At 47.4% G+C, this 26,230-nt stretch overlaps 1 protein-coding gene across 1 annotated transcript in view; it reads right to left on the reverse strand.

Annotated features, from left to right (window-relative positions):
* LOC144943711 (sodium- and chloride-dependent GABA transporter 3-like) overlaps positions 1 to 26,230 on the reverse strand; it is a 105,458-nt gene that overhangs the window by 21,291 nt on the left and 57,937 nt on the right. The window contains exons 11-14 of the mRNA XM_078871473.1: positions 17,024 to 17,136; positions 13,085 to 13,222; positions 11,372 to 11,474; positions 7,511 to 7,611 (exon numbers count right to left, since the gene is read on the reverse strand). Coding sequence (XP_078727599.1) covers positions 7,511 to 7,611; positions 11,372 to 11,474; positions 13,085 to 13,222; positions 17,024 to 17,136 — 455 coding nt within the window. The remainder of the gene's footprint in view (positions 1 to 7,510; positions 7,612 to 11,371; positions 11,475 to 13,084; positions 13,223 to 17,023; positions 17,137 to 26,230) is intronic.

Genomic DNA, 26,230 nt, shown 5'->3' on the forward strand with positions numbered 1-26,230 from the left:
CGCGTTGTGAAAACAGCACCCGATTTATGAGAAAAGCCTGGGCATACATACGTGCTCGACATGCCTAGCGCGTTCGCGGTTGTGCTGCCCTTCCGCGCGTTTCCCGGTTGGCTGTGCTGCGTGTTCATCGACCTGGATGTCCGACGTTTCGCTGCTTTCCGACCGAATTCCCAGCACGTGCAGATAATTATTAGACATCATCGTGCCGAGTAGCAACGCGTGTTGCAGCGGGAAAGCGCATAGCAGCGTGATTATGCAACACCCCAGCGCCCCATGTGACGTGAGTGGTTTATTAGAACAGATGTTTATTGCCGAGTTTACGCTCATGCTAATGTTCTTGGGAGCGCATTTTCCTCTGCTCAAATTTGCCAGCAGCATGTACAAGATGCCGCACTGGCAAACCACATTAGAAAGCCGGAGTATAATTTAATGATTACAACCAGCGTTCGTTTCCCCGAGCATATAAAACTATCAACTAAACTATTTTGTTTTATTTTGTCAGGTAAGGCCCACAAATAATACCTCAAACGAAGTGGCTTATCATCACGTGGACATATATTGCGGCCAAATAATTTAAACGCGTGTTGATTCTAAATGTGGAGGGAAAACTGAAGAATCTGGAGAAAAATCCACGCGACAACGGGAAGAGAGACACCGCAAACTCCAAATATACAGCAGTAGGCATTAGGGTCGGGATCGAACCCACGACATCCTGCATACTGGGCGAGGTAGTTAACATCTCGCCACTATCTCTGCCCGTGCCCGACATTGCAAGCAAAGCAAAACGCGTGACCAGAATGAGTTGCCTAAGTTTTGTTGCATGGAAAGGATGCACTACCATGCAGAGAATTATTCTATGCTTTCATCCGCTTCTTTCGGAATTAAAACATTAACTTTACCGCAGAAATTCAGGGCTGATGTAACACGACATGTTCGTAATGCTCTTAAAGTGGAATGTCCAAGCTTTCTAGTAAATATGTTAATTATCGGCTTAAATTATATACTCTATGCTATTTTTATATGCTACCTCACAAGACTGACGAGACTAGATGCTGTGGATTATCACTTAATGACTGTATGGTAGGCATACTAGTCATATCACTAATCTACTATCCTCACCACTACCACATCATCATTACTGAAATCTTCACCACCATCATCATCATCACTACTAACCTCAACACTACCCAACCATCATTATCACTAATATCCCCAACATCTCGATTTAAAGCTTTCGTGACTGCAGGGATTCATCTTCTTGGTTCTTTCGGTAAAGTCACGTAGAAGGTAAGTAATAAAATAATTAAAATAAAACAGCGTCTGTCGCCTCGACAGACCTGGTTTTCATCTGAGGACGGCTGCTTGCGTTGTGGCCGAAGCGTCGTGAGAATTATTTTATTATGCTTTATTTTTATTATTCTATTACTTCCCTTCTACGTGACTTTACCGAAAAAACCAAGAAGATGAATCCCCAACATCATCACGACTATCCTTACCACTACTACCACCGCCATAACCACTACTAACTTCACCACTACCACCATGCCTATCACTACTATCCTCATCATCACTACTATCCGCACTACCACCACCTCAAAAATGAACTACTTTACTACTACTACTACCATAATCTTCACTAATATCTTCAGCATTACCACTATCAGTACAAATATCCCCACCACCACCACCACTAAATAACCCTGAATGTGCCCGATCAGGACAGCAAGCAGCTGAGCAGGAGTGTGTCTGCTCACTACTGCCGAAGGTGACCCACCTTGGCTTTGCCAGGGCGTTGTGGGGAGCGTGGTGGTCTGAGGTGGCCAGGAAATGTCAGACTTCGGTGTCAACTCTTCGAGTACTCGGTGGTTTTTTTAAAATCTACGAATCCAATTTCCTCCCACGCACCATGTATGGTATTGGCAGCAACAACAAAGAAAAAAGATCCCAAGGTAGCAGGAACCTCCTGATAAAAAAAAGTATTGAGCTCCAGTGAGGCTTTCCTGGGTAAATAAGTGGAATTTTATACATCAACAAGAGCCTTAGCAGCCCTTAACCACGCCAAAAGGGCCCACACTGACAATGGCACTCGTCCTAATTCAAACTATGGCTCCGACAAACGCATTTATTTCTTTCCCCAAAGAAGCTTTGAACATTGCAACCGATGCACCCAGAGGGCATCTGACGGTTCGCAGCAACGGTTCGCTTTCCTATCAACTCGGGCCCAATTCCCCCTGGCCACTCATACTCGCGCGCTACTCATTAAGCTGCTGCCTGACCAAATGAAGCACGCCTTTTGATCTCAGCTTGTTAAATTATGCACCACCCCTCTGGAGCATGTTCAGACATTTTCCAGCTTCACGCCTTGGCTTTAGCGACGTTACGTAACCCGTGCCCGCTGCACGCGCTAATGGCGCGGCGCTTTCTCCGCTGCAGCAGATGTGACGCGTCAAGCACAACCCCTGCAACATACAAACAAACAAAAAACACGCACACTGCATACACGTGTAGTGACGTGGAATAGGTCACTATGGCGTGTAGCGCTGGTTGCTGGCAGAGAAGGGGATCTGCTGTTGTAGCAGCCCTGTCTGTCAGCAGGGCAAGTGATAAGCCGGAGAAAGGGATTGTGGGGCAAAGGTGATAGAGGGGGGGGGGGGGCACGTGATGCAATGCCCGGGAACCTTCTCGTAGGTTCTAGAAGGGGGGCGTGGCCGAAGGCGGAGCGAGGCCACGCTGGGTGGATAAAAGGGGGACCCCGAGCAAAGGTTCGGGGGCTGTTGCTTGGAGTGAAACCGTCGTGCTGCTGGAGTCTTCGTCATCGTCTTCAATTGCTCGGCGTTGTTAGTCAGGCAGCCTGTTAGCTGTCCTGACCATAGTGTAGTTACTCCTTGCACCTGTGAAGGCGATAATCAATAGAGTGCGTCCTACTATTAGTGTCTCTGAGTGACTCACTACACTCGCACTCGGAGCGGAATGATTTAGCAGCGATTCGATGGACTGTCGCAATTCCGGATCGGGATTCAATTCCGGAAAAGGTCCTTTTTGTGAGCACTACAGCGAGCGGTAGTGGTCTCTTGGTGGCTGCAGGAGTGACGTGAACCCATTACTTACAGCGTATGCGGATAAAAAAAACAACACATCGATTCGGTACGCGTGCGATTGAAAGCACGTGCTGTGAGCTTCACAATCGATATAAAAAATTGACGAATCGCCGCATCGTTACGCCTCTACTGTGTAACCCTTTCACATCTAACGGCCATACAATGCACCAGTACTCATTGGTTCTCAGAAGCTGAGCAGCCCCGGAGCCTGGTTAGTACTCGTATGGGCGACCACCAGGAATTGCCAGGCGCTGTAGGTGTGAGAGTTGACCGTGATCACGTATGTGCCGGTGAGTTTTCTCCAGCTTCACCGGGTTTTCTCCCACACGGAGCCAAACGCTCATTAGAAGGAATTGGCCGACAATCCCAATGCAGGACCCATCCAACTAATAATTTGAGGTTCAATTAGTAATCGGCATTATACCTCTCACAGAAATAACCGCTGTGTGTCGTTTCGGTTATTTCCTTCACGAACGTGCACAATTGACAAATTCTATATTGGTGTCGTTCGGACTGAAAAGCACTAAAATAACCACACACACCCATGCTAGGACATTCTCAACAAGGACCCGGGTGTCCGAATATAGCGGGGGTAAAAAGACAACATCTTGCCGTCATTTGCTCTGCTGCTCCCCATTGTCTGGGACTCCCTGCTCCCAGCCAGCCATGCTGCCCCTGTTCAAATGTAGGCTCAATACCTTCCCCTTCCCCGACTGATATTACCAACATGCTGTGCCTCTTCTCTTAGATATGAATCATCATTAGCCACGACCCCTCCCCCCCACCACCCCCTGCTAGATAAAGGCCTCCCCCCGTGTTAATGACGTTAATTGCGGTCTAGAATATTTAACGGGCCAAGTGCTCGCGGGCCCCCCATGAACTGGTTGTCAAAGAAAACGTGGAGCCGTCCGTCCGATCGGTTCTGACATTGTGCGCAACCGGAACTGCACATCCGCAACACAGTTGGCCCCGAACTTCTCGTCTCAAAGATAAAGCTTGATAATCTCACGATACACCATCGCGCCAACTCCGGTCATCCTCGCAGCAGCGGCTTTTGGTTGGCCATCGGACAACGACGGCCACTGCGTCGTCGCGAGCTTTCAGGCGCGCTCCTTGCGGCCGTCTGGAACGCTCTTCTTTCCGATATTAGGAAGCCACTGGAGCTATGCGACTTTTAAACCGAGATTGGACATTCATAATCAACGTTTTTGGGTTTAGATCGCGTTATTTATAAATGTGTCGTAACCCTCCACCAACCGACACGGCCAATCAGTAAAAAAGTGTCACATTGACAAAAGAAAAATAGTTCACTGCTTTAGCCCACCGGTGTGTTGAAGCGTGAAACCACAACATTTACAATTTTTGAGTACGACGTTTCGCTGGTAATTGCATCCAGCATCATCGGGCAATTCGCCTACGTGTGAAATTGAACATTCATTTCTTTAGAACATATTTTTGTGTTTAGCTTGTCGTTCTTCGCCTGCACCTCCGATTAGCGCAGTTGGCTAACGTACGGTGCGAAGCTCCACATGCAGTGCATACACGTGATACATGCACGCTGCCAATTCCTCCAGCTTGTGAAGCAAGCCCCGATATTTTGGTCGGCACCCCTTGCCCCTGCAAGGCATTGATAATAACTTCAAAACTGGACAGCCCTGGGGAAGCTTCATCAGGATGTGATGTCTCACCACTAATGAGGGCAAGACTTTCTCCGCTGGCCGTGTGCCCAAGCGCTTGTAGGGAGATTTTTTGTAAAATTGTAGTTTACAAAGTTGGAATGAATCTGTTTAATTAGCGTTGAACAAAATGCGCCTCTATGCAGGAGTGCTCCAGTACACACTTCCATATCATCATATTCCTCTTCATCATCATCATCATTTTGCATTGTGCGTTAAGAGCACAGTCACATTATTATCATTGTAAAAGCATTTAATGGAGTTGACATTTACTCTAAAAAAACCCAACTCTCTCCATTGAGCCATACAGACTGCTGGCTTGGTGCTGTCATCATCATCATCATCATAAGTAAATCAATCCACTGCTGGATGAATGCCACCGCAAGCCATTATTGCAGTCTCTCGTGATCCTGTGCTGCAACAGTTCCTCCTGTCACTTGCACACGAGCTGAATTCATCGAATTCATCTCCACGGCGGACGCACTTTCGGAGCTGTGAGCAAGCGCTTCACTTTGGCCGACGTGCCACCCGAAGCAGCGATGTTGGTGTACACCACGCACCAGAGGTGTGGACTCGAGTCATGTGACTTGGACTCGAGTCAGACTCGAGTCATGAATTTGATGACTTGCGACTCGACTTGGACTTGCATAACAATGACTTTGTCCCACCTCTGCCACGCACGCTCCGCTGCCTATTTCTACGCACGTAAGGGCGCACCGACAAGCCAACTACATAATCGACCCTTACGCTCACGACGCATGCACGCGAATCGTGCGCGTGATAGTCGATACATTTAAGATGTATTGGGAAAATGCTGCGTGAATGTTACATTTTGGTTAAAAAGTGACAACACAATTTGTACAAATTAAATGGGTGAAAAAATAACACGAAACCATACTAACGGGATGGGGGGTGGGGGAAACGATACAACAAAACAATAGAATATCGAATCGGGGTCACCTGGGATCGTTCCAATTTATGCCATAACAGTGTGTGTGGGTGGGGGGTGATTGTGAGATACCCATGTGCCTGTACCCCCTGTGGCAATGATGACCACGCTGTACCGAGCGTCGATTTTTAAGCTAAGTAAACCTAGAGGAGGCCCAGAGGTCACGACGAAGACATCACGCTCGAGGTCGCTGGGCTCGCAGGGCAGCTCACTGATCGTTATCACCGCAGTGCCCCACGCATTTGCAACATAAAAAACACGGGCACATACGAATCCTGCGTTCGTGCGCACATGCGTGCGAGCTAGCACGCAGAACACGCAGTGTGTGTGTTTTTATATACACACACACACGCATATATATACTCACGCACGTGCATTATTCACATCCAATTATCTACCAAAAATTCCCAGGACGTAGACCAGCAGCGAAGGCACAGGCCCGCGGAGTTTTATTTCCGCACGATGCTAAAGCTGTTTAATGTTTGCAACCTAAGTGTAGGGAGCTGCAGCACCAGGGCTACATTTCATTGCCTTGGTATCTGCCCCGTGGTTGTTATGGTCCCCTCTGGGGCATTTATTGTGGTAGATGAGCAAGTAGAGGCAGCGGAGGGTGTGCGGTGGGGAGACGGGGAGGCTACTATTGTCTGGGCTGTGGATGTCTGTGTGTGTGTGTGTTTTTGTTTCTCCTTTTCAAAACGCCATACATCTTTTTGAGAAATTGCAAGATTATCCAAGCCTCAATTCACAGAAACCCACACAGCCCGCCAAACAAAAACAACACACACACACACAAAAAAGATGACGCAATTTCACAACGTGAGGACCACTCACTGTGGTGTTTTCTGGGTCCCAACGGTTGGGTTAACATTGTAGAAAATTGCGATGATGAGCATTATGATGAAGGAAAACAAGCAAACGTGGCAGCTGAACGAATGCTCTGTACCACGAGGGACTTTTGTGTGGCACGGAAGTATGGAAGAGACGGGCAGCCGAGACTTAGAGGTTTTTAGAAGAGTATGTGATTATTTCATCTCAGCATAATTATTTTTAATATTTGACACTTCTCGCTCAGCATAGTTATTAAAAGGTTCATGGCAAGATCAATTGAAACATTTAAGACAGGGTAACTGATGTTTCTTGTTTGGGTTTTTCTCCGATGTTAAGATTTTATTAGTAGCTTTGCGTCATTTGAGATTGTTTTGGCTGTTTGATTTTGGTGTGCAATTACCTATTATTTCAATTATCTTGGTTTGTCTATGTAATGTAAGCGAGTATTGCACTGTATTAGTTGTTATTTGGAAGACTCAGGTCACCACTTGAAAAACAACACTTTAAGTCTCAATGGGTTTTCACTGGGTAAAATAAAATCTCTCGATCAATAAATGGTTTCCAGAAAGTAGTTCTGTGATATATGCTTTCAGCAAGCCGTACTCTTAACACATGATGCACTGGTTCGCAAAACTAGCGACTGGCCACTTCATCTCCTGATATGATGCCTATCGCAAAATTGGAATACAATTTGGAGGAAGAGAGCAGATAACATCAGTACCGCAAGACAGCTTTGCAATGTTGTGCATTTTGAACGATCGCATACAAAAGTGAACAAACATAAATAAAAGCAGCGATCCGAAACAAAAACACAGCCCCTCCAAAAAAAAATCTAAAATAAAGATCAACACGCTACGGACACATACACACAGCACATGAATGTTTGATGTGCTGCGTGCACGAGTTTTCATTGCGAGCACACGTTGGGTATTTCTTTCCCAGAAGGTTCGAGCACTTACTGCGCAGATCCCAGGGGTGATGAACATCCAGCACCATTTCACCCACGGCCATGGTCGGTAACCAATCATGTCTTCTATGTTGTCGTAAAAGCGGTCGCCTCCTGCAGAGAAAAGAGGCAGGCCTCGCATCATCCTCCACCTCGCATGGATCACCCAACCAAACATCGCGACTGCCAAATTTCGCTGCAACTCAGAGGCGGTCACTCTCCCGGTGGGCCGTACTGCGCGCTGTTCAGCACGATGTCCAACGTCGGACACCGTGCCGAACAACGCCAGGGTACAGCTATTCAGCGTGAACACAAAAACCGACCTCGTAGTAGTCGTAGAAGCAGCATCCATAGATGGCAAACTGAAATGCCTGCTCTGGGTTATTTAAGCCAAAATCTGTTCGTTTACTTGAAGGATGTGTGCACTGTAAACAAGTGAATGCAACACGCGTGACGTTAAGGAGTGCTGAAAAAGCATTTGACTGACAGGTCTGTGGGTTCATTTGACTGCCCCAGGCCCAGGGCTGAATGTCTCCACACGATATTTTCTGGGGTGCTTATCGGCGAGGGCAGTTCCAGAGACCGGACCGTAGAGGAGAGGCCTGGCCTGGATTAGGCAGTACACTACGCGTCGATATAATTTTCAGGTTCTCCTATCCACACAGACCCAGATGAAATTGAGCCGTGCGTGCGCCCAAACGCAATCAAAGCAGAGGTCGCAACCGGGTACCCGATACCCGTACCCTACCCGATACCCGGCTACCCGTACCCGACCGGGTACGGGTACGGGTACCCGTTTGCGACCCTGGTGCGGCCGGGTATGGGTAAGGAATCAAAACCCATTTTGCGACCTCTGAATCAAAGGTAGGCAACCTGTACTCAAATGACGAGGCAGGCGTCTGCCTGCTTTCAATTATACAATACGACTCAAATTATACAGACGTTGCATCTGTATCTCGGGCATGTGTGGAGGTCTGACACCAAATACGTAAGTTCAGAAGGCTCTGCGTTGGTTACATTCTGATTAGCTGGGGTAACTGACAGTCGTTCAGTCAGTCAGTCAGTACGTTGGTCACATCAGTCAGTCACAATGGTCAGGGCATTAGTCAGGCAGGTGAGTCAGTCAGTTCGTCACTGTCCTTTCACCAGTATGCATTTCCATTGGGATCTCCCAGGCAATTTCTACAGCAGCATGGAACTGCAGTTGCATTCAGGTGCTACGTAAATTCATATTGCATCGCAAAATTGTACTTCTTGTGAGGGAGATCAGGGTAACTGTCGTTACATGTAGATACACTATCATGACAGTTTTCTTGATATAATTACGCCTGAAGAAATTTTCACATGCGAGGCACAATCGCCAAGTCTGGCGTATATGAGCTCAGACTGATCTCTGATGTCCACTTTGCAGGAAACCGCATTCGCAGGCAAACCCCTCGAGAAATTACCGGGACAGAATGAAGGAAATTAACTGTCGGCTTCATTCAAACTGACTCTGGTACAAGATGAGACGTTGAACTTCGAATGCCACGTGTGTCCAGCACTGTAAACACTAGCCCAGGCATTTGCTAATTGCTCGAGCGGAAGTATCCAGGACAGTTATATATCTGCAGTTTTTAATCAGCCGTCAGGAATTATGAACAGCTCACTTCGTCACCGTTTTGTGTAAGTGCACCATTGCTCGGCCACGCGTGAAGAAAGTTCATGATGTCGGTAGCATGGTCTCTTCCAATTGCAACGCAGTTAACAGAGCACTGTGTGTGTATTTACACTATGAGACCTCCTTTACCAGTGGCAAAATATAGTAATAGGTTTTTACCCTTTTAAAAAATGCTTACCCCGAGCTCCAAATACTCTGATAGTGCGCTGTCTTTGAGTTGTACGCCCTTTGGCGTCATCTGGTCCAACACCAATGGAGACTAGGCTCTAAAGAAAGCTGTCTCGGGTGTGGACCAATCAACTTCAAGCACAGTGCATATCATTATCATAATCAGAGTTGTTTCTTTTTGTTTGCATTTTGACTTCTTGTGTTGAGGTTATTGCAAACATGATGCCTTGTATAAAGGTGTCAGATTTTATACCAGTTAAAAGGGTAAACACCTATTACTATTACCACTGTGTGTGTCTTTCTTCCAAATTGTTAAATAGACCCTCGTTTGATTCGTAATTGATGCTCGGGTCAGATAGCCATGTGAGCGCAGTGTCAATGTGTGTCGTACACCCTCCACCACCTGACACAGATAAATAAATATAGCCTTCATGTAATGAACTAACGCGCCGATAATTGTTGCTTGGGCACACCGCGACGTTGGAGGGCAATCCGCAAACATTCATCAATTCGCTGCCACATGTCGCTGGCAGTTACAACCGTCATCTGGAGATTGACAGAAATGAACTCCTGTAAGTGGCAATTGCTCGATGATGCCGCTATGTGTGTGACTAGAATCATACGCCTGTCTTAACATGGGCTAAAGGTTTGCGGTGTGCATTACTTACATTTTAGAATCGGCAGAATACGGTATTTGAAACACGGAATAAAACCCCTCCCCATGTACCATAGCATTTGAAATAGTCCAAATATATGGCCGAGATTTCTGTATAAAGGGACACTGGCTGTGGCTGCCGTGGGTAGTAGTAGTTCGGTTTTGGAGCCGGCTGACCAGGATTGGGCACCACTTAGCCCACTTTTCACCCACACTGCAACTGGAGAGCACAGACAAGGTGTTTCTAACCTAACATTGAAACTAACAACGACATATTTAAGAATCGCAGTTAAAGAGACAAACAACATATACGCGGGAAGTCCTCGCTTAACGTGCGTTCACGGTACACGTTTTCGCTATAAAGCGGTGCTTCTATTCGGGAACACTTTTTGCACAATACGGAATGTGCATCCCGTTATAATATGGAATGTGCATCCCGTTAAAACACGGAATGTGCATCCCGTTATAACAGTGGAACGTGCATATGTTAAAACACGGAATGTGCATCCCGTTGTAATGCAGAACGTGCATCTGTTAAAACACGGAACGTGCATCCCGTTATAACACGGAATGTGCATCTGTTATAACACGGAACGTGCATCCCGTTATAACGAAGAACGTGCATCTGTTAAAACACGGAATGTGCATCCCGTTATAACGCAGAATGTGCATCCCGTTATAACACGGAATGTGCATCCCGTTATAACACGGAATGTGCATCCCGTTATAACGTAGACTGTGCATCTCATTATAATGCAGAATGTGCATCCCGTTATAACGCAGAACGTGCGTTCTGTTATAACGCAGAACGTGCATCCTGTTATAACGCAGAACGTGCATCCTGTTATAACGTGAAATGCCCACCGTTATTAACGCGGTTTCTAAGCGGTCGACGACGAACTACTTTCTTCACCGGCACTGATGAGCGGTGCGGTGATACAGTATGTGGACTGATACAGTAACGCGGCGGTGTACCCTCAGTTATTTGTCCCGCCATCTCACTGCAGTGTGCGTAGTAGTACATCGTATCTGACCAAACTTTGTTCGTTACATTATTTACGGGCACATTCTTCTCGCTAGATTTGAAGCTTTCGTGACTGCAGGAATCCATACTCTCTGCTTCTTTCGGTAAAGTCACGTAGGTAGAAAATAAAATAAAAATAACTCACGGTGTTTCGATTGCAACACAAGCAATCATCTATCGAAACGTCGTGAGTTATTTTAATTTAATTTTATACCTATGTGACTTTAACCGAACGAAACCAGAGAGCATTCTTCTCGCTCCACGCATTTTTCCCTAAACGCGGCCCTTTTTCAGCGACGCATCTGCCGCGTTAAAGTATATATTAAAAATAAAACATGAAATCTCATCAATGGGTGTCGACACGTACCATAAATCCAGCCAATACAGACGGATTCGAAGAAGGCGACGATGAGGAGGCACATTCCACTCGCGGCGTAATAGTCGAAGAGCTGGAACACGTACATGCCTCCCTGAATATGGGGGGGGGGGGGCAGGGATGATAGATAGACAGACAGATAGATAAATGAAAACACTCATCTAATTACAGCAGCCGCAACGGGAAAGTGATTTTTCATTTGGGTTAATTGTGTTCAGGCTTTGTCGCAAACGCGTAAATTGAGCGATGACCACTGCGGCGGCAAACAGAGGACGGATGTTAATTTAATCTCACCGTCGCCGATGCAACAGCAGGTGAAGGCCAATCGTGGTGCATTCACTCCGTCGTAAAGACAGGCCTGGGCAACTTGGCTCCTTTCATTACAGATGGTTATTTTTTTACAATTCAGGCAAGGGGACGTTTTTAAAGCATTTCGTGTGAGATTAGGGGACGTGAATGTACACGCAAATTACATCCCAAGGCCTTGCGCATTAGCTCCGCAGCGCACACGGTGCGTTTGTTGGTTTCCCGTAGAAATTGCTGCGTGGCTGCGGGCATCAAGACCACAAACCAACCGAGTAGCATTACTTGAGGAGGAGGGGGGGCTGAAGGGGGCTGAACACCACCCTACTGAAGGCTCAGCCTCGACCTTCGAAAATTCACAGTCAAGTCAGAAATTTCGGTGAACTTTTGAACGCCAGTGGCCGTATTGTCTCCGACGTTTGCCAGTTGGGGCGAGCGCCCGCCGACATAAAACATGCCCTTGCACGTCCGCTTCGGTCCGGTGACACTTATATTTGTTGTTTCATCGTTTGTCAAACACCGCCTGTGCCGTGCCCTCCTTGGTTTCCGTGGCCCACCTCCCTCCCCTTTAGACGAGGTCAAGCTGCAAGGTCGCCGTCAACTCCGCGGTGCGAACTGACTCGCCGTTCGGTGCGCTGTCGTGGAAAGCTGGAGTCATTAATGGGCACATTCATTTAAGTTTTGGAAATTTGGAAATTTAAACATGCGAGGTCGCGGGGCGGCTCAGGGGTCGGAGACACGGAGCTCGCCCTGCCGAGATCCTGGCATCGAGTCCATATTTCATTTTTCACTGAAACTGCATTCTTTTGTTTAGCGAGTTAATTAATATTTTCGTATTTATTTTAAACGCAGGCTCTCAAGACCAATATTACGATAAAAAAATGCGTTTCTTTTGGGTTAGATCATCGTGTAGGTATCATGTAAAATTTTGAGCTGTAACCCTCAACTACCCGACAGAGCCAATCAAATAAAGTTGTCACGTGAGTGCAAATATGTCAATTGCTCTGGTTTATCAGTAAAACCACAACGTTGAAAACAAACGAAATTTGACAATTTTGTACGACAAAAGACACCACCTGCTTGAAATCTCCAGCGAAACATCGCACACAATTGTTAAAATGCATCAAATGTCCGTGGCTCACAGAGCCAGACTAAGGCACCATCGGGATTATTAGAGTTCAGTTGTTAATGGCCGAGGTTCAAAGGGGCCGCACTAAAGTTCTTCATGGAATGTTAGGGTTCAGTGTTCACGGCCGAGACTCAAGAGACACATTCAGTTTTGCGATAAGGACTTCCGTGGTAAATCGCCTAATTCACAACAACAACAACAACCACAGCAGCCGCAGCAACAACAACAACAAGACAACAGAGAGGACTGGGGGACGCAAAGCTCCACCGCACCTCTGTCAGCATGATGAGCCCCATGAGGTAGAAGACAATCGCGGCCACCAAGAGGAGGAGCTCTCTCCTCTTGCCCACGCGGAAAATGTGCGGGTACATGTCCGTGAGCGCCGTCACCAGGCTCTCGACGCACACGAACTGTGGAGGAAACGGAGTCGGAGTGTGCGAGACACGCGGGGAGAGAGTGAAATCGGTGGGTGCGTGATGGTGGTGGTGACGGCGGCGTGTTGGGATGTGAATCGTCGCGTGGAGGCGGCGAGAGTTGTGTGAGTTCGGTGACAGGGAGTGAGAAACAGAGAGGATGCTCGCGGTCTTTGTCAATGGGACGTGGGCAGACGGTTGCGTGCGTACGAGTGCCCAGTGTGCCATTATAAATGTTGTGGGATTCTTGTGTCCCGTCAATATCATCATATCATAGCAATAATTTACAACCCTTTGTTTATTGACAGCTGGATAAAGGCCACGTCAGTCATGACAGTCTCGTCCACTAACATCATGCTACATGCCCCGCACTAGCTTCATCCGCCGCTGACGAGCACGGTGACCCTTTAACAGATGACGTCACGAAGCGGTCTCTTAAAGAGCCGCGCGTGGCTTCGGGGGCCGCGGGTTGCCCGACCCTTGAGCTCGGCGGTCAGTGGCAGCTGCGGCGAGCGCTCGGGAGTCTGTTGCCCTCCGCCGCCAACCTGCGGTGGTCGACTGCGTCGAAAGCGGCCAACCGCTGCCCCAGTTGCGTACGCTTGTGGCATGAGCAGGGCTGGCTGGGGGGGGATCACAGCGGCATTCCGCATTCTCCATTTCAGCGTGGATTCTGGCCAGCAGCCAATGGCTAGAGTCTACCTGCCCCCCTCTTGCAGCCACCACCGCCGTCCCCACATCAGCCCCCCTCCGCAGAAAACTTGCTAAGCAGTCGAGGGCCGTGCTGAATGGCCCCACCAACTTGACGTTTTTGTGTGTGTTTAGTTTGTTGTCCTTTCCCCCCGCACCTCCGATTGGCACGGTTGGCTACGTATGGCACGAAAGAAGTTCGACATACATACACATACGTACGTTGCCTTCATGAGGCTAATTAATATCGGTGCTTTCGTGACATTTTTGTTCGTGTGATTTGCAAAATAAACGCTTCACTTCTTTGATATTCGTTTGCTGAGCTCTAGCCAGATGGCTCAGTAGTAGAGCATGCGGGTCGCAAGATCACTTCCTGGTTGGGGGTTGATTGGTTGACTCAGCCCATCATCATCCCTCCTCCAGTGGGTTGATAAATGGAGTACCCCTTTGTGGAGAAGTCAAACAGTGGTTGTCCAACGGCTAGACTGGCCCCTGCCATGAAAATGCAACGGCGTAGAAGAGTATGCCAAAATACCCTCCGTGTCGTGCAAGTCCTTCCACCAAGCGACAGAGAGGCATGAGCAGGTGTGAACCACTACTTTCACCAACTTGCAAGTTTTACAGTATGTGTTTTTGGGTCTGATCGCGTGTGTCGTACACCCTCCTCCACCCGACGCAGCCAAAATAAATAAACCAATAAATGTGCCACGGGCCAATGTATTATTGCTTCAGCACATCGGTATATTGGAGAGCAATCCACAGCATCTAACAATTTGGTACGAGTCTACGTGTCACATTTGCAACGATGTGTTGCAACACAGAAGCATTGAAGTTGCACCATCTAACGCAGCGGTCCCCAACCTTTTTGGCACCAGGGACCGGTTTCGTGAAAGACAATTTTTTTCACGGACCGGGGGAGGGGGGGTTCATCATTGGGTCTTTCCCCCTTTTCAAAGAAGCTCTCCAGCGACGTTTGTTTTTTACTCATTTTGGCTACTAGGGGTTAGCAGCTTGTGGGCTTACCAACACTGTGACTGAAACAAGTGCGCAGTGCGGGGAAGAGGCAAATAAAATAATGGGGGTGGGCCACACGCGGATTCCCGCTCACCTCCTGCTGCTGTGCGGCCCGGTTCCTAACAGGCCACGGACCGGTACCGGTCCGCGGCCCGAGGGTTAGGGACCGCTGATCTAACGTGAAGATTGTGTGCGCATTTTAAGGATGCCAGCTATATGTGCCGTTACTATTCTAAGTGCCGATCAGTTCAGCTTGACTGTGACTTACAGTCACCGTCTTACTGTTTCGAAAACGTACAGGCATAACGGAAGTGCGTGCTTTAAATGCGATCGAAATTTACGCGCCATTTGTTTGACTTTTCTTTATGGCTTGAATAAAAAAAAAATCCATCAGCTATGGAGCTGAACAACAACAAATTCGATTTATATACCAGCTCCTAAATGCGATCGCATCCCAAGACGCTGTACAGAAGCAGTGCAAATGAACAACAGTCACTCAGATAAAGAAAACAAAAAGTGCTGACTGCAACGTCGATATCCTCAAACATTTATCAGAGATTGCATTATTATTACTGCTCCGCATATTTACCCAGGAAACCCTCACTGAGTCTCGTGACTCATCTTGAGGAGGGTCCTGCCAAGTGTTTTCAATAGTAGGGGGGAGGCGGAGGTAATGATGGCTATGGATAATAATGCAATTGCGTAATTTTCAGTGTAAGATAATAAAAAAAAAGTCAAATTTGGACCGTAACTCCGACACGCAATGGCCTTACTCTTGAGAATGACGTCCAACTGTGAAGCAGACGACACGTACTTTTACCGCGAATACGCCCACAGTGTACAGTGGACAACTATGGGCTATCTGCCCATGGATCGTGATGATGATGATGAGGATGATGACACCCGCAGTATTAATTAGGGCTGCCGCCTTGATTCGAACCTTGAAGTTCTGTGACATGCGGCGAAGGGGCCCCATTACTGGGCTGCGTCACCCCACTGGCTCATAGCAGGTAGCGCTTTTTTTTTGTTAACGGATCACAAAGCTACTGGGTGTTTTGCGACGACACAAGAGTTATGAATTCGGAGGAAGGATGACTTACTCAGAACCACACTAACGATCAGTGGCGGCTCCTGCAAAATCTCTCAGGGGGGGCAAATGTCTGGATGATTGATAAGGATAAGGTCCACCCATGCAATGGATAAATTAACAGCTTAAGCATGTAAAGGCAACTTCACTTCTTTAATATTAATGAAAAATAAAGTGACTCTTACAATACATCTTGTTTGTTTCTATACTCACTATTAAAACAAACCACTCAAGTTTCTTTTATGAAAGATTCCACTAGGTGGCAACAAATTATATTGTTGGATGAAACGTGCTTACGTATGATGGCGTAAGCACGTTAGGGCGAGCCCTCCCGGAAGCCATAGAGAATGCATTGCAGCGCCCCCGTTCGAAAAAAAACATCTTTGAATGTAAGTCTATGGGACCACTCGGGGCGATTCTCAGCTGGAGGGAAATCGCCCAAAAAGAGGCGGTACTCCACAGAACGTAGCATGACGCTGATTGGACTATATCCAGAGGCACAGTGACGGCTAGCGTGACTCTGTGGTTGAATGACATTGGTGGTGCGTCGCCCAATCGCCCTAATGAAGAAACCGCCCCTGCTAACGATGCGGCGTGGGCCAACGGGCGAGAGAAAAAACAACAGCGGCAACGACGACGACCTAGATTTGAAGTTTTCGTGACTGCAGGGATCCATACTCTTTGGTTCTTTCGGTAAAGTCACGTAGGTAGAAAATAAAATAAATGAAATCACGACGTTTTGGGCGCAATACAAGTGTAGTCATCAGGTGGGACAACCACAGCAATAAACAATTGCTGAAGTGGGCGAAAGAGCTGTCGTGACAAGAGGCTATATAGGTAAGACAGGGGGGAGGAGCAAGGGGGGGAGATAGAGAGGGGGGGGGAGTGATTTTATTTATTTTATTTTATACCTACGTGACTTTACCGAAAGAACCAAAGAGTAACGACGACGACGTTAAACTTCGGCGCAGACGCACGACTGCGGGTGGCATTCCTGCCACCGTTGTTACCTGGCTGTCGAGACCCAGAAAGATGAGCATCAAGAAGAAGAGGGCAGCCCACAGCGGAGACAACGGCATCATGGTCACCGCCTTGGGGTAAGCGATGAACGCCAGGCCGGGTCCTGCGTGGCAGAGGATGAAAGCAAATCGCTGCTGCTCAGTGGGATCTGTCAATTCATTGACCTTTATTTTAAAGTACAGTAGATGAGAGCCCATTGTGGAACACTGTATCATATATATATTTTTTACTTTACCAGGCAGACATGAGCAGCTATTGGTGCATGGTAATTATATAAACACACGCTATGTGTTTACTATTACACATATGTTATTACTAGAGGGCAGCCTGTCCTACAAACAGTAGTGACGTGACACTCATCCGACCCTCGACCTGAACCTGCACTAAACACCCAACGTGACACTCGAACGTGACACCGATAGCCGTGTTACCAGACACTCGCCGGTTAACGCTCACCGGACACTCACCAGACACTGCCACCTGGGTCACATTTGGATTCATATGGGTTAAAGGTCATAGGTCATTCGTATCTTATCTTCAATGCCGTGGGTCTCTGGTTGATTTAATTCACAATGAGCCCTCCTCTTCTTGGTTCTTTCGGTAAAGTCACGTAGAAGGGAAATAATAAAATTATAAAAATAAAACTTTATATGTGAATCTCTGCAGTCACGAAAGCTTTACATCGAAATTTAATGAGCCCTCCCGTGTGTACTCACGAGCTTGCAACTGACAGACGCAAGGGGTTGGTGGCTCACACGGAATTATGTAATTAAATCCTGGGGTCACGGAAACCCTGCGACCGCGAAAGGGCGCTCCACTAACTGCAACCACGAAAATGCGATTCTTGAATTGAGGTCTCAAATCGTGCCGATTAGCCGGGTTCGTGAGGAGGAGGCGGAGGAGAGGAGTGAATGATGACACGTGTGGTTTCCACAGTGTGACAGGCTCGCACCGCTGACAGTAGCTTCATACAGAAGTGTCTCTATTTCGCCGCACATTTAACATCGTTCATTAAATCCCCTCTGTTGATTTGAAAATTGTGCGTCTGTGAATGTTTTTGTTAAGTCCTGTATGTACGCACATTGGCGGGGAGCGATGGCACGGTGTTTAACGCAGTGCACCATGAACTTGGAAAACATGGTTAAGATTCCCGGCGGTGGTAAGTGATATCTGAATCAGTCCAGTGACCCCCCCCCCCCCCCCCACTGTACCCCCCACTGCCTTCACATACCCGCATTGGCCAGCGTGGTGAAGTATGGCCAAATGAATCAACACGGCATGGACAGTGGATTTACAAGCATTTCAAAAATATTAATGCTTTCCAACGCAGGTAAAACGCTTTTGATGTAGCAGCTCTGTCCATTCAGGAGGGTGGAGAACTATACCGCTCATAATGATGATCCAATACAAACAAAACTTGAGTCAAATATTGTGCTGCTGTTAGGGACTCACCCTGGAGAAAACCGGACACATTGATCAAAGGATTGTCCAAAACGTGGAAGACACAAACCCAGTTTTTAAAGAACCATTTGCAATTATGCGACATGTTTTGCCCTGACAGTTGTTGCCAGTCAGCTTCCATGCCACTCGTTAAAATACTCGTTGGAATGCTTTTCCGTAATCCAAAGCTCTGCGTGATTTTTCCTCGCTTGTCTTTTGCGCGTAATACGAACATTAAAATCCACAAATTAGTTAGATTCCCAGCGAAGATTAGGCACTCTCCAAGGGCTAGGAGGGTCTCTGCCCACCTGCCTGCAGGAACCCAGAGCAGTAGGCCCTCTTCAATTAGCAGCGGGGGGCACTTAGGATGATCGAACACAGCTCGCTTAACGAAGTGAGCAGCGGTGGCAGTGGCAGCAGCAGCAAGGACAACAACGTCTGCTTTACATTTGCAAAACGGACAAAATAAAAAAAAAGACGACGCATCAAAGGACTTCCAGCCAGCGGGACCGGTTCTTCCTGCGCGTAGCCCCCCCCCCCCGCGCACGTGGCGATAATAACCGACGGACGTGCACGCTTTCATGTTTCTACAAAGGCGATGGGTGCCGTGCGCGGGGGGGTCAAAGATATCGGAGGAGCGCGACGCTTAAATCAACCGCGGCGCAGCGGCAAGCAGCCCGTGTCTGGACGTCCTGCGAAAGTTTTGCGTTTCGCTCAAAAGCAAAAGGGGCCCTCTGCTCGTCCTCAGGCTGGAACCGCAAGCCTCGTTCAAACCCCTCCGTGAGAAGCTGTTCTCGCCCGATGCGCTGCGCGGTCTGAGAACGCGAGGGCTGGTGGAGGCATTTACGCCACGTGGTTATTTTGTGGGCATGCAACATCCTAATGACTCATTCATTACATTATTACATTCAATAAAGTATGCTCACCCGCTGGTCTGGCTTCAAAGAGCGAGGCCGACTGTAAGAGGTTCTGTTTAGAGACGCGGCACGGTCAGAGTTACGCTACTGGGTTGTTTTTTGCGGTTGTGCTTTGGAGCCCTCCGATGCGTTTTCGGGTCACGCTGCCCGGTGCCATGTCCAACGTTTCGCTCCACGTGCTTGGAGCTTCGATTCTTGACGTGCAACATTTGGTTCCACACACACTGGACTGAATATCCATGAAGAAGCTCTCAGCACATGGAGAACAACGTCGGGCGTCACGTTGAACAATCCGCAGTAGAACCCGAAAAAAAACATTGGGGAGAGCTGCACTGTTCCAGTTGGTTGAAAATGTGGCCTTCAAATTTTCCATATTCAGCTGGAGTATTTTGGAAGTCAAAAGAGCTTTACGTACCTGCTTCAAAAAGGTACCTGCATAGCCCGTTGTCAATCAATGGAAAGTGTTATTCTAATCAGTCATGGGCCCACCCAAACTTTCACCAACCCACACTGACCACTCTGGTGAAGTATGTAAGAAAAAATGCTATAATGAACATGTGTGGGATGGTTTTCATTCAGCACATTCACCAAACCGCACTGACCAGCCTGGTGAAGTATGGTGAAATATAACAACACCAACAGCAAATTTGCCACCAAGTGGTGACGATGTCACCATGGCCCTTTGTGCCATGCCAGTGTGTCGTGGTCAAATAAATATACCCCCATGATGACCTGCTATGCATGGGGAGGCCCTCATTCAGCAGGGCTCTCAATGTCCAATGTCCTACAGCCGAGCTAGCAAGGCCACTCGGGTTGCAGTGAATTAAATCTCCCACCCAGCTATAGCCCAGCCGGCGCCAGTGTGCAAGTTTCACAATAATTGATGTTGCGCAAAGCTCTGCAACTGAGCATCTGTAGCGTAAACCCATGGAGCAAACGGCCTTCTGAAGGGGCCGGCGTTACACCATGGCGCCCACCTAAGCACTGCGCTCTCACTGATAATTGCCCTCATTTAGAATCGACGTGCGCTTAGAGCGTTCGGCTACTGCTATACATTTCTACGTGATAAGCCACTTGGTTGAGTTATCATTTGTGGCCAGGTCGCTTCTGAAAGAGAGCTACATGGCTCAGTGGGCTTTGCGTGGTAAGATAAAAATAGTCAAATAGTTGCAAACTAGGTTTGCCGTGATATATTTTTTCACGATGTGACGTTTGTCGCGATATCGGTTTCCCACAGCTTTGTTAATGGTTTTGCACATTTTTATTGTATCCTCCATAATATAGGTGTTGCCACCACCCGACAGCCAATTAGTAAGGTTTGTCACGTAAACAGAACGTGGCAATTCGTCACTAGTACAGCACACCGGTGTGTTGGAGAGCAAATCCACAACATTTACAATCTGAGTACGACGTTTCGCCAGTAATTACAATTAGCATCATCAGGAGACAGACAGATTTGAGGTGAAATCCTCCTGTTTCATTCCTTAAATATGTGATCACCTTACTTGTGAGCCCTTCTTGTGCGAAGGGGGATTAATTAATGCATATAAATTTCAATGGGTATCCATTGCCGGTTAGGTTATTCATATGGCAATGAACATACATTATTGTATCCGTTTGATTGCACTGTGTTACTTCCAGTACGAATAAAGGTCACTTAAACGTTCTTCAATTACAGTTCAGTCAATTTGAGCCTGCCTTTTCTAAATAATCACAACTTTACAATTTGTAGCGATTGTTAAGCACACACGCTATCCGTTACACGGTTACACTAATTATTGAAGTTTATTGCACAAAACTGTGAAATTGATGCCTGCATATCGCCACACCGTGAATTACTCCAGGAAAATATTTCACAAAGCGTTAATTTAATGAATTAGCAATTTAATTTTACAATATATCAAATCATCGAGTTGGTAATTTCATTCACATTTTCCTCGTAATTTAAGACATATTAAATGAGCAACGGCTATCAGGGTATTAACGATACGAATCTCGTCAGGGGCGGCTCGTCCTGGTGAACTGGTGGGGCCAGGCCATGTGAGTGGGAAAAAATTAACCCGTAAAAACAAAGTTTTTCACTATAAATCCTTTATATAAGTGGCGGCTAGAGTCCTCTCGTCCTCTGGCTTGAGATGGCTGCCACCTATGGGTCAGATGATTTCCTGCCACCATTAAGCAATTGGTAATTAAATATAATTTATTTTTTCCTAAAAAGTATAAAATTTTGGAAAAACATTTTCACGAAAATAAATTGTCACGCACAACGAGTCTGTGTGCAAAATGTCAGCTCGATTGGATCAAGGGAAGTGGGTTAAAAAACGACCGAAAGATTTGCACGTTCGTAAGCGCACAAGCAAGCAAGCAAGTGAACTTAATATAAAGGATTTAAAAAAGGAAAACCCCTTAACGATACCAAGCTGTGCGTTGGGGATGGCCCTTATCCAGCAAGGATGGCACAGTATATGTCAGTGTTCTTCATCGATTTTCAGAGGTGGGCGGGAGGGCACTTTTGCCGATGAGACATCACCAGTGTGAGGGCCGCCACACACTTGAAACCATTGTTGGCTTTGGCAGCACGACGATGACGATGATGGTGGGGGGTGTTTTCACCGTTTGCGTATTGTGTCGGGGTGACGCACGTCAGGGGTTGCACGAAAGGCCACCAGGGACCGCTAGTGGCCCGCGGGCCTTGCAATGAAGAACGCTGAACTTTGTCCATGTTCACGTCTAACATCCAAGGCAGTCCCGCCCTCACCCTCCTCCTCGCTATATAAACTTTCACTTCTCTGCTAGAGGCCCCCCCCCACCACCTGGGTGGGGCAGTGAGGCCTTTCTACCCCATCTCACCTTCACCAAGCCCTCCCGCGCCGATCTCAGACTTGTTCAAGCATTTCAAAAATATTAATGCTTTCCAACGCAGGTAAAACGCTTTTGATGTAGCAGCTCTGTCCATTCAGGAGGGTGGAGAACTATACCGCTCATAATGATGATCCAATACAAACAAAACTTGAGTCAAATATTGTGCTGCTGTTAGGGACTCACCCTGGAGAAAACCGGACACATTGATCAAAGGATTGTCCAAAACGTGGAAGACACAAACCCAGTTTTTAAAGAACCATTTGCAATTATGCGACATGTTTTGCCCTGACAGTTGTTGCCAGTCAGCTTCCATGCCACTCGTTAAAATACTCGTTGGAATGCTTTTCCGTAATCCAAAGCTCTGCGTGATTTTTCCTCGCTTGTCTTTTGCGCGTAATACGAACATTAAAATCCACAAATTAGTTAGATTCCCAGCGAAGATTAGGCACTCTCCAAGGGCTAGGAGGGTCTCTGCCCACCTGCCTGCAGGAACCCAGAGCAGTAGGCCCTCTTCAATTAGCAGCGGGGGGCACTTAGGATGATCGAACACAGCTCGCTTAACGAAGTGAGCAGCGGTGGCAGTGGCAGCAGCAGCAAGGACAACAACGTCTGCTTTACATTTGCAAAACGGACAAAATAAAAAAAAAGACGACGCATCAAAGGACTTCCAGCCAGCGGGACCGGTTCTTCCTGCGTGTAGCCCCCCCCCCCCGCGCACGTGGCGATAATAACCGACGGACGTGCACGCTTTCATGTTTCTACAAAGGCGATGGGTGCCGTGCGCGGGGGGGTCAAAGATATCGGAGGAGCGTGACGCTTAAATCAACCGCGGCGCAGCGGCAAGCAGCCCGTGTCTGGACGTCCTGCGAAAGTTTTGCGTTTCGCTCAAAAGCAAAAGGGGCCCTCTGCTCGTCCTCAGGCTGGAACCGCAAGCCTCGTTCAAACCCCTCCGTGAGAAGCTGTTCTCGCCCGATGCGCTGCGCGGTCTGAGAACGCGAGGGCTGGTGGAGGCATTTACGCCACGTGGTTATTTTGTGGGCATGCAACATCCTAATGACTCATTCATTACATTATTACATTCAATAAAGTATGCTCACCCGCTGGTCTGGCTTCAAAGAGCGAGGCCGACTGTAAGAGGTTCTGTTTAGAGACGCGGCACGGTCAGAGTTACGCTACTGGGTTGTTTTTTGCGGTTGTGCTTTGGAGCCCTCCGATGCGTTTTCGGGTCACGCTGCCCGGTGCCATGTCCAACGTTTCGCTCCACGTGCTTGGAGCTTCGATTCTTGACGTGCAACATTTGGTTCCACACACACTGGACTGAATATCCATGAAGAAGCTCTCAGCACATGGAGAACAACGTCGGGCGTCACGTTGAACAATCCGCAGTAGAACCCGAAAAAAAACATTGGGGAGAGCTGCACTGTTCCAGTTGGTTGAAAATGTGGCCTTCAAATTTTCCATATTCAGCTGGAGTATTTTGGAAGTCAAAAGAGCTTTACGTACCTGCTTCAAAAAGGTACCTGCATAGCCCGTTGTCAATCAATGGAAAGTGTTATTCTAATCAGTCATGGGCCCACCCAAACTTTCACCAACCCACACTGACCACTCTGGTGAAGTATGTAAGAAAAAATGCTATAATGAACATGTGTGGGATGGTTTTCATTCAGCACATTCACCAAACCGCACTGACCAGCCTGGTGAAGTATGGTGAAATATAACAACACCAACAGCAAATTTGCCACCAAGTGGTGACGATGTCACCATGGCCCTTTGTGCCATGCCAGTGTGTCCTGGTCAAATAAATATACCCCCATGATGACCTGCTATGCATGGGGAGGCCCTCATTCAGCAGGGCTCTCAATGTCCAATGTCCTACAGCCGAGCTAGCAAGGCCACTCGGGTTGCAGTGAATTAAATCTCCCACCCAGCTATAGCCCAGCCGGCGCCAGTGTGCAAGTTTCACAATAATTGATGTTGCGCAAAGCTCTGCAACTGAGCATCTGTAGCGTAAACCCATGGAGCAAACGGCCTTCTGAAGGGGCCGGCGTTACACCATGGCGCCCACCTAAGCACTGCGCTCTCACTGATAATTGCCCTCATTTAGAATCGACGTGCGCTTAGAGCGTTCGGCTACTGCTATACATTTCTACGTGATAAGCCACTTGGTTGAGTTATCATTTGTGGCCAGGTCGCTTCTGAAAGAGAGCTACATGGCTCAGTGGGCTTTGCGTGGTAAGATAAAAATAGTCAAATAGTTGCAAACTAGGTTTGCCGTGATATATTTTTTCACGATGTGACGTTTGTCGCGATATCGGTTTCCCACAGCTTTGTTAATGGTTTTGCACATTTTTATTGTATCCTCCATAATATAGGTGTTGCCACCACCCGACAGCCAATTAGTAAGGTTTGTCACGTAAACAGAACGTGGCAATTCGTCACTAGTACAGCACACCGGTGTGTTGGAGAGCAAATCCACAACATTTACAATCTGAGTACGACGTTTCGCCAGTAATTACAATTAGCATCATCAGGAGACAGACAGATTTGAGGTGAAATCCTCCTGTTTCATTCCTTAAATATGTGATCACCTTACTTGTGAGCCCTTCTTGTGCGAAGGGGGATTAATTAATGCATATAAATTTCAATGGGTATCCATTGCCGGTTAGGTTATTCATATGGCAATGAACATACATTATTGTATCCGTTTGATTGCACTGTGTTACTTCCAGTACGAATAAAGGTCACTTAAACGTTCTTCAATTACAGTTCAGTCAATTTGAGCCTGCCTTTTCTAAATAATCACAACTTTACAATTTGTAGCGATTGTTAAGCACACACGCTATCCGTTACACGGTTACACTAATTATTGAAGTTTATTGCACAAAACTGTGAAATTGATGCCTGCATATCGCCACACCGTGAATTACTCCAGGAAAATATTTCACAAAGCGTTAATTTAATGAATTAGCAATTTAATTTTACAATATATCAAATCATCGAGTTGGTAATTTCATTCACATTTTCCTCGTAATTTAAGACATATTAAATGAGCAACGGCTATCAGGGTATTAACGATACGAATCTCGTCAGGGGCGGCTCGTCCTGGTGAACTGGTGGGGCCAGGCCATGTGAGTGGGAAAAAATTAACCCGTAAAAACAAAGTTTTTCACTATAAATCCTTTATATAAGTGGCGGCTAGAGTCCTCTCGTCCTCTGGCTTGAGATGGCTGCCACCTATGGGTCAGATGATTTCCTGCCACCATTAAGCAATTGGTAATTAAATATAATTTATTTTTTCCTAAAAAGTATAAAATTTTGGAAAAACATTTTCACGAAAATAAATTGTCACGCACAACGAGTCTGTGTGCAAAATGTCAGCTCGATTGGATCAAGGGAAGTGGGTTAAAAAACGACCGAAAGATTTGCACGTTCGTAAGCGCACAAGCAAGCAAGCAAGTGAACTTAATATAAAGGATTTAAAAAAGGAAAACCCCTTAACGATACCAAGCTGTGCGTTGGGGATGGCCCTTATCCAGCAAGGATGGCACAGTATATGTCAGTGTTCTTCATCGATTTTCAGAGGTGGGCGGGAGGGCACTTTTGCCGATGAGACATCACCAGTGTGAGGGCCGCCACACACTTGAAACCATTGTTGGCTTTGGCAGCACGACGATGACGATGATGGTGGGGGGTGTTTTCACCGTTTGCGTATTGTGTCGGGGTGACGCACGTCAGGGGTTGCACGAAAGGCCACCAGGGACCGCTAGTGGCCCGCGGGCCTTGCAATGAAGAACGCTGAACTTTGTCCATGTTCACGTCTAACATCCAAGGCAGTCCCGCCCTCACCCTCCTCCTCGCTATATAAACTTTCACTTCTCTGCTAGAGGCCCCCCCCCACCACCTGGGTGGGGCAGTGAGGCCTTTCTACCCCATCTCACCTTCACCAAGCCCTCCCGCGCCGATCTCAGACTTGTTCAA

The sequence above is a fragment of the Lampetra fluviatilis genome, chromosome 32, assembly GCF_964198595.1.
Source record: "Lampetra fluviatilis chromosome 32, kcLamFluv1.1, whole genome shotgun sequence".
Taxonomy (NCBI): domain Eukaryota; kingdom Metazoa; phylum Chordata; class Hyperoartia; order Petromyzontiformes; family Petromyzontidae; genus Lampetra; species Lampetra fluviatilis.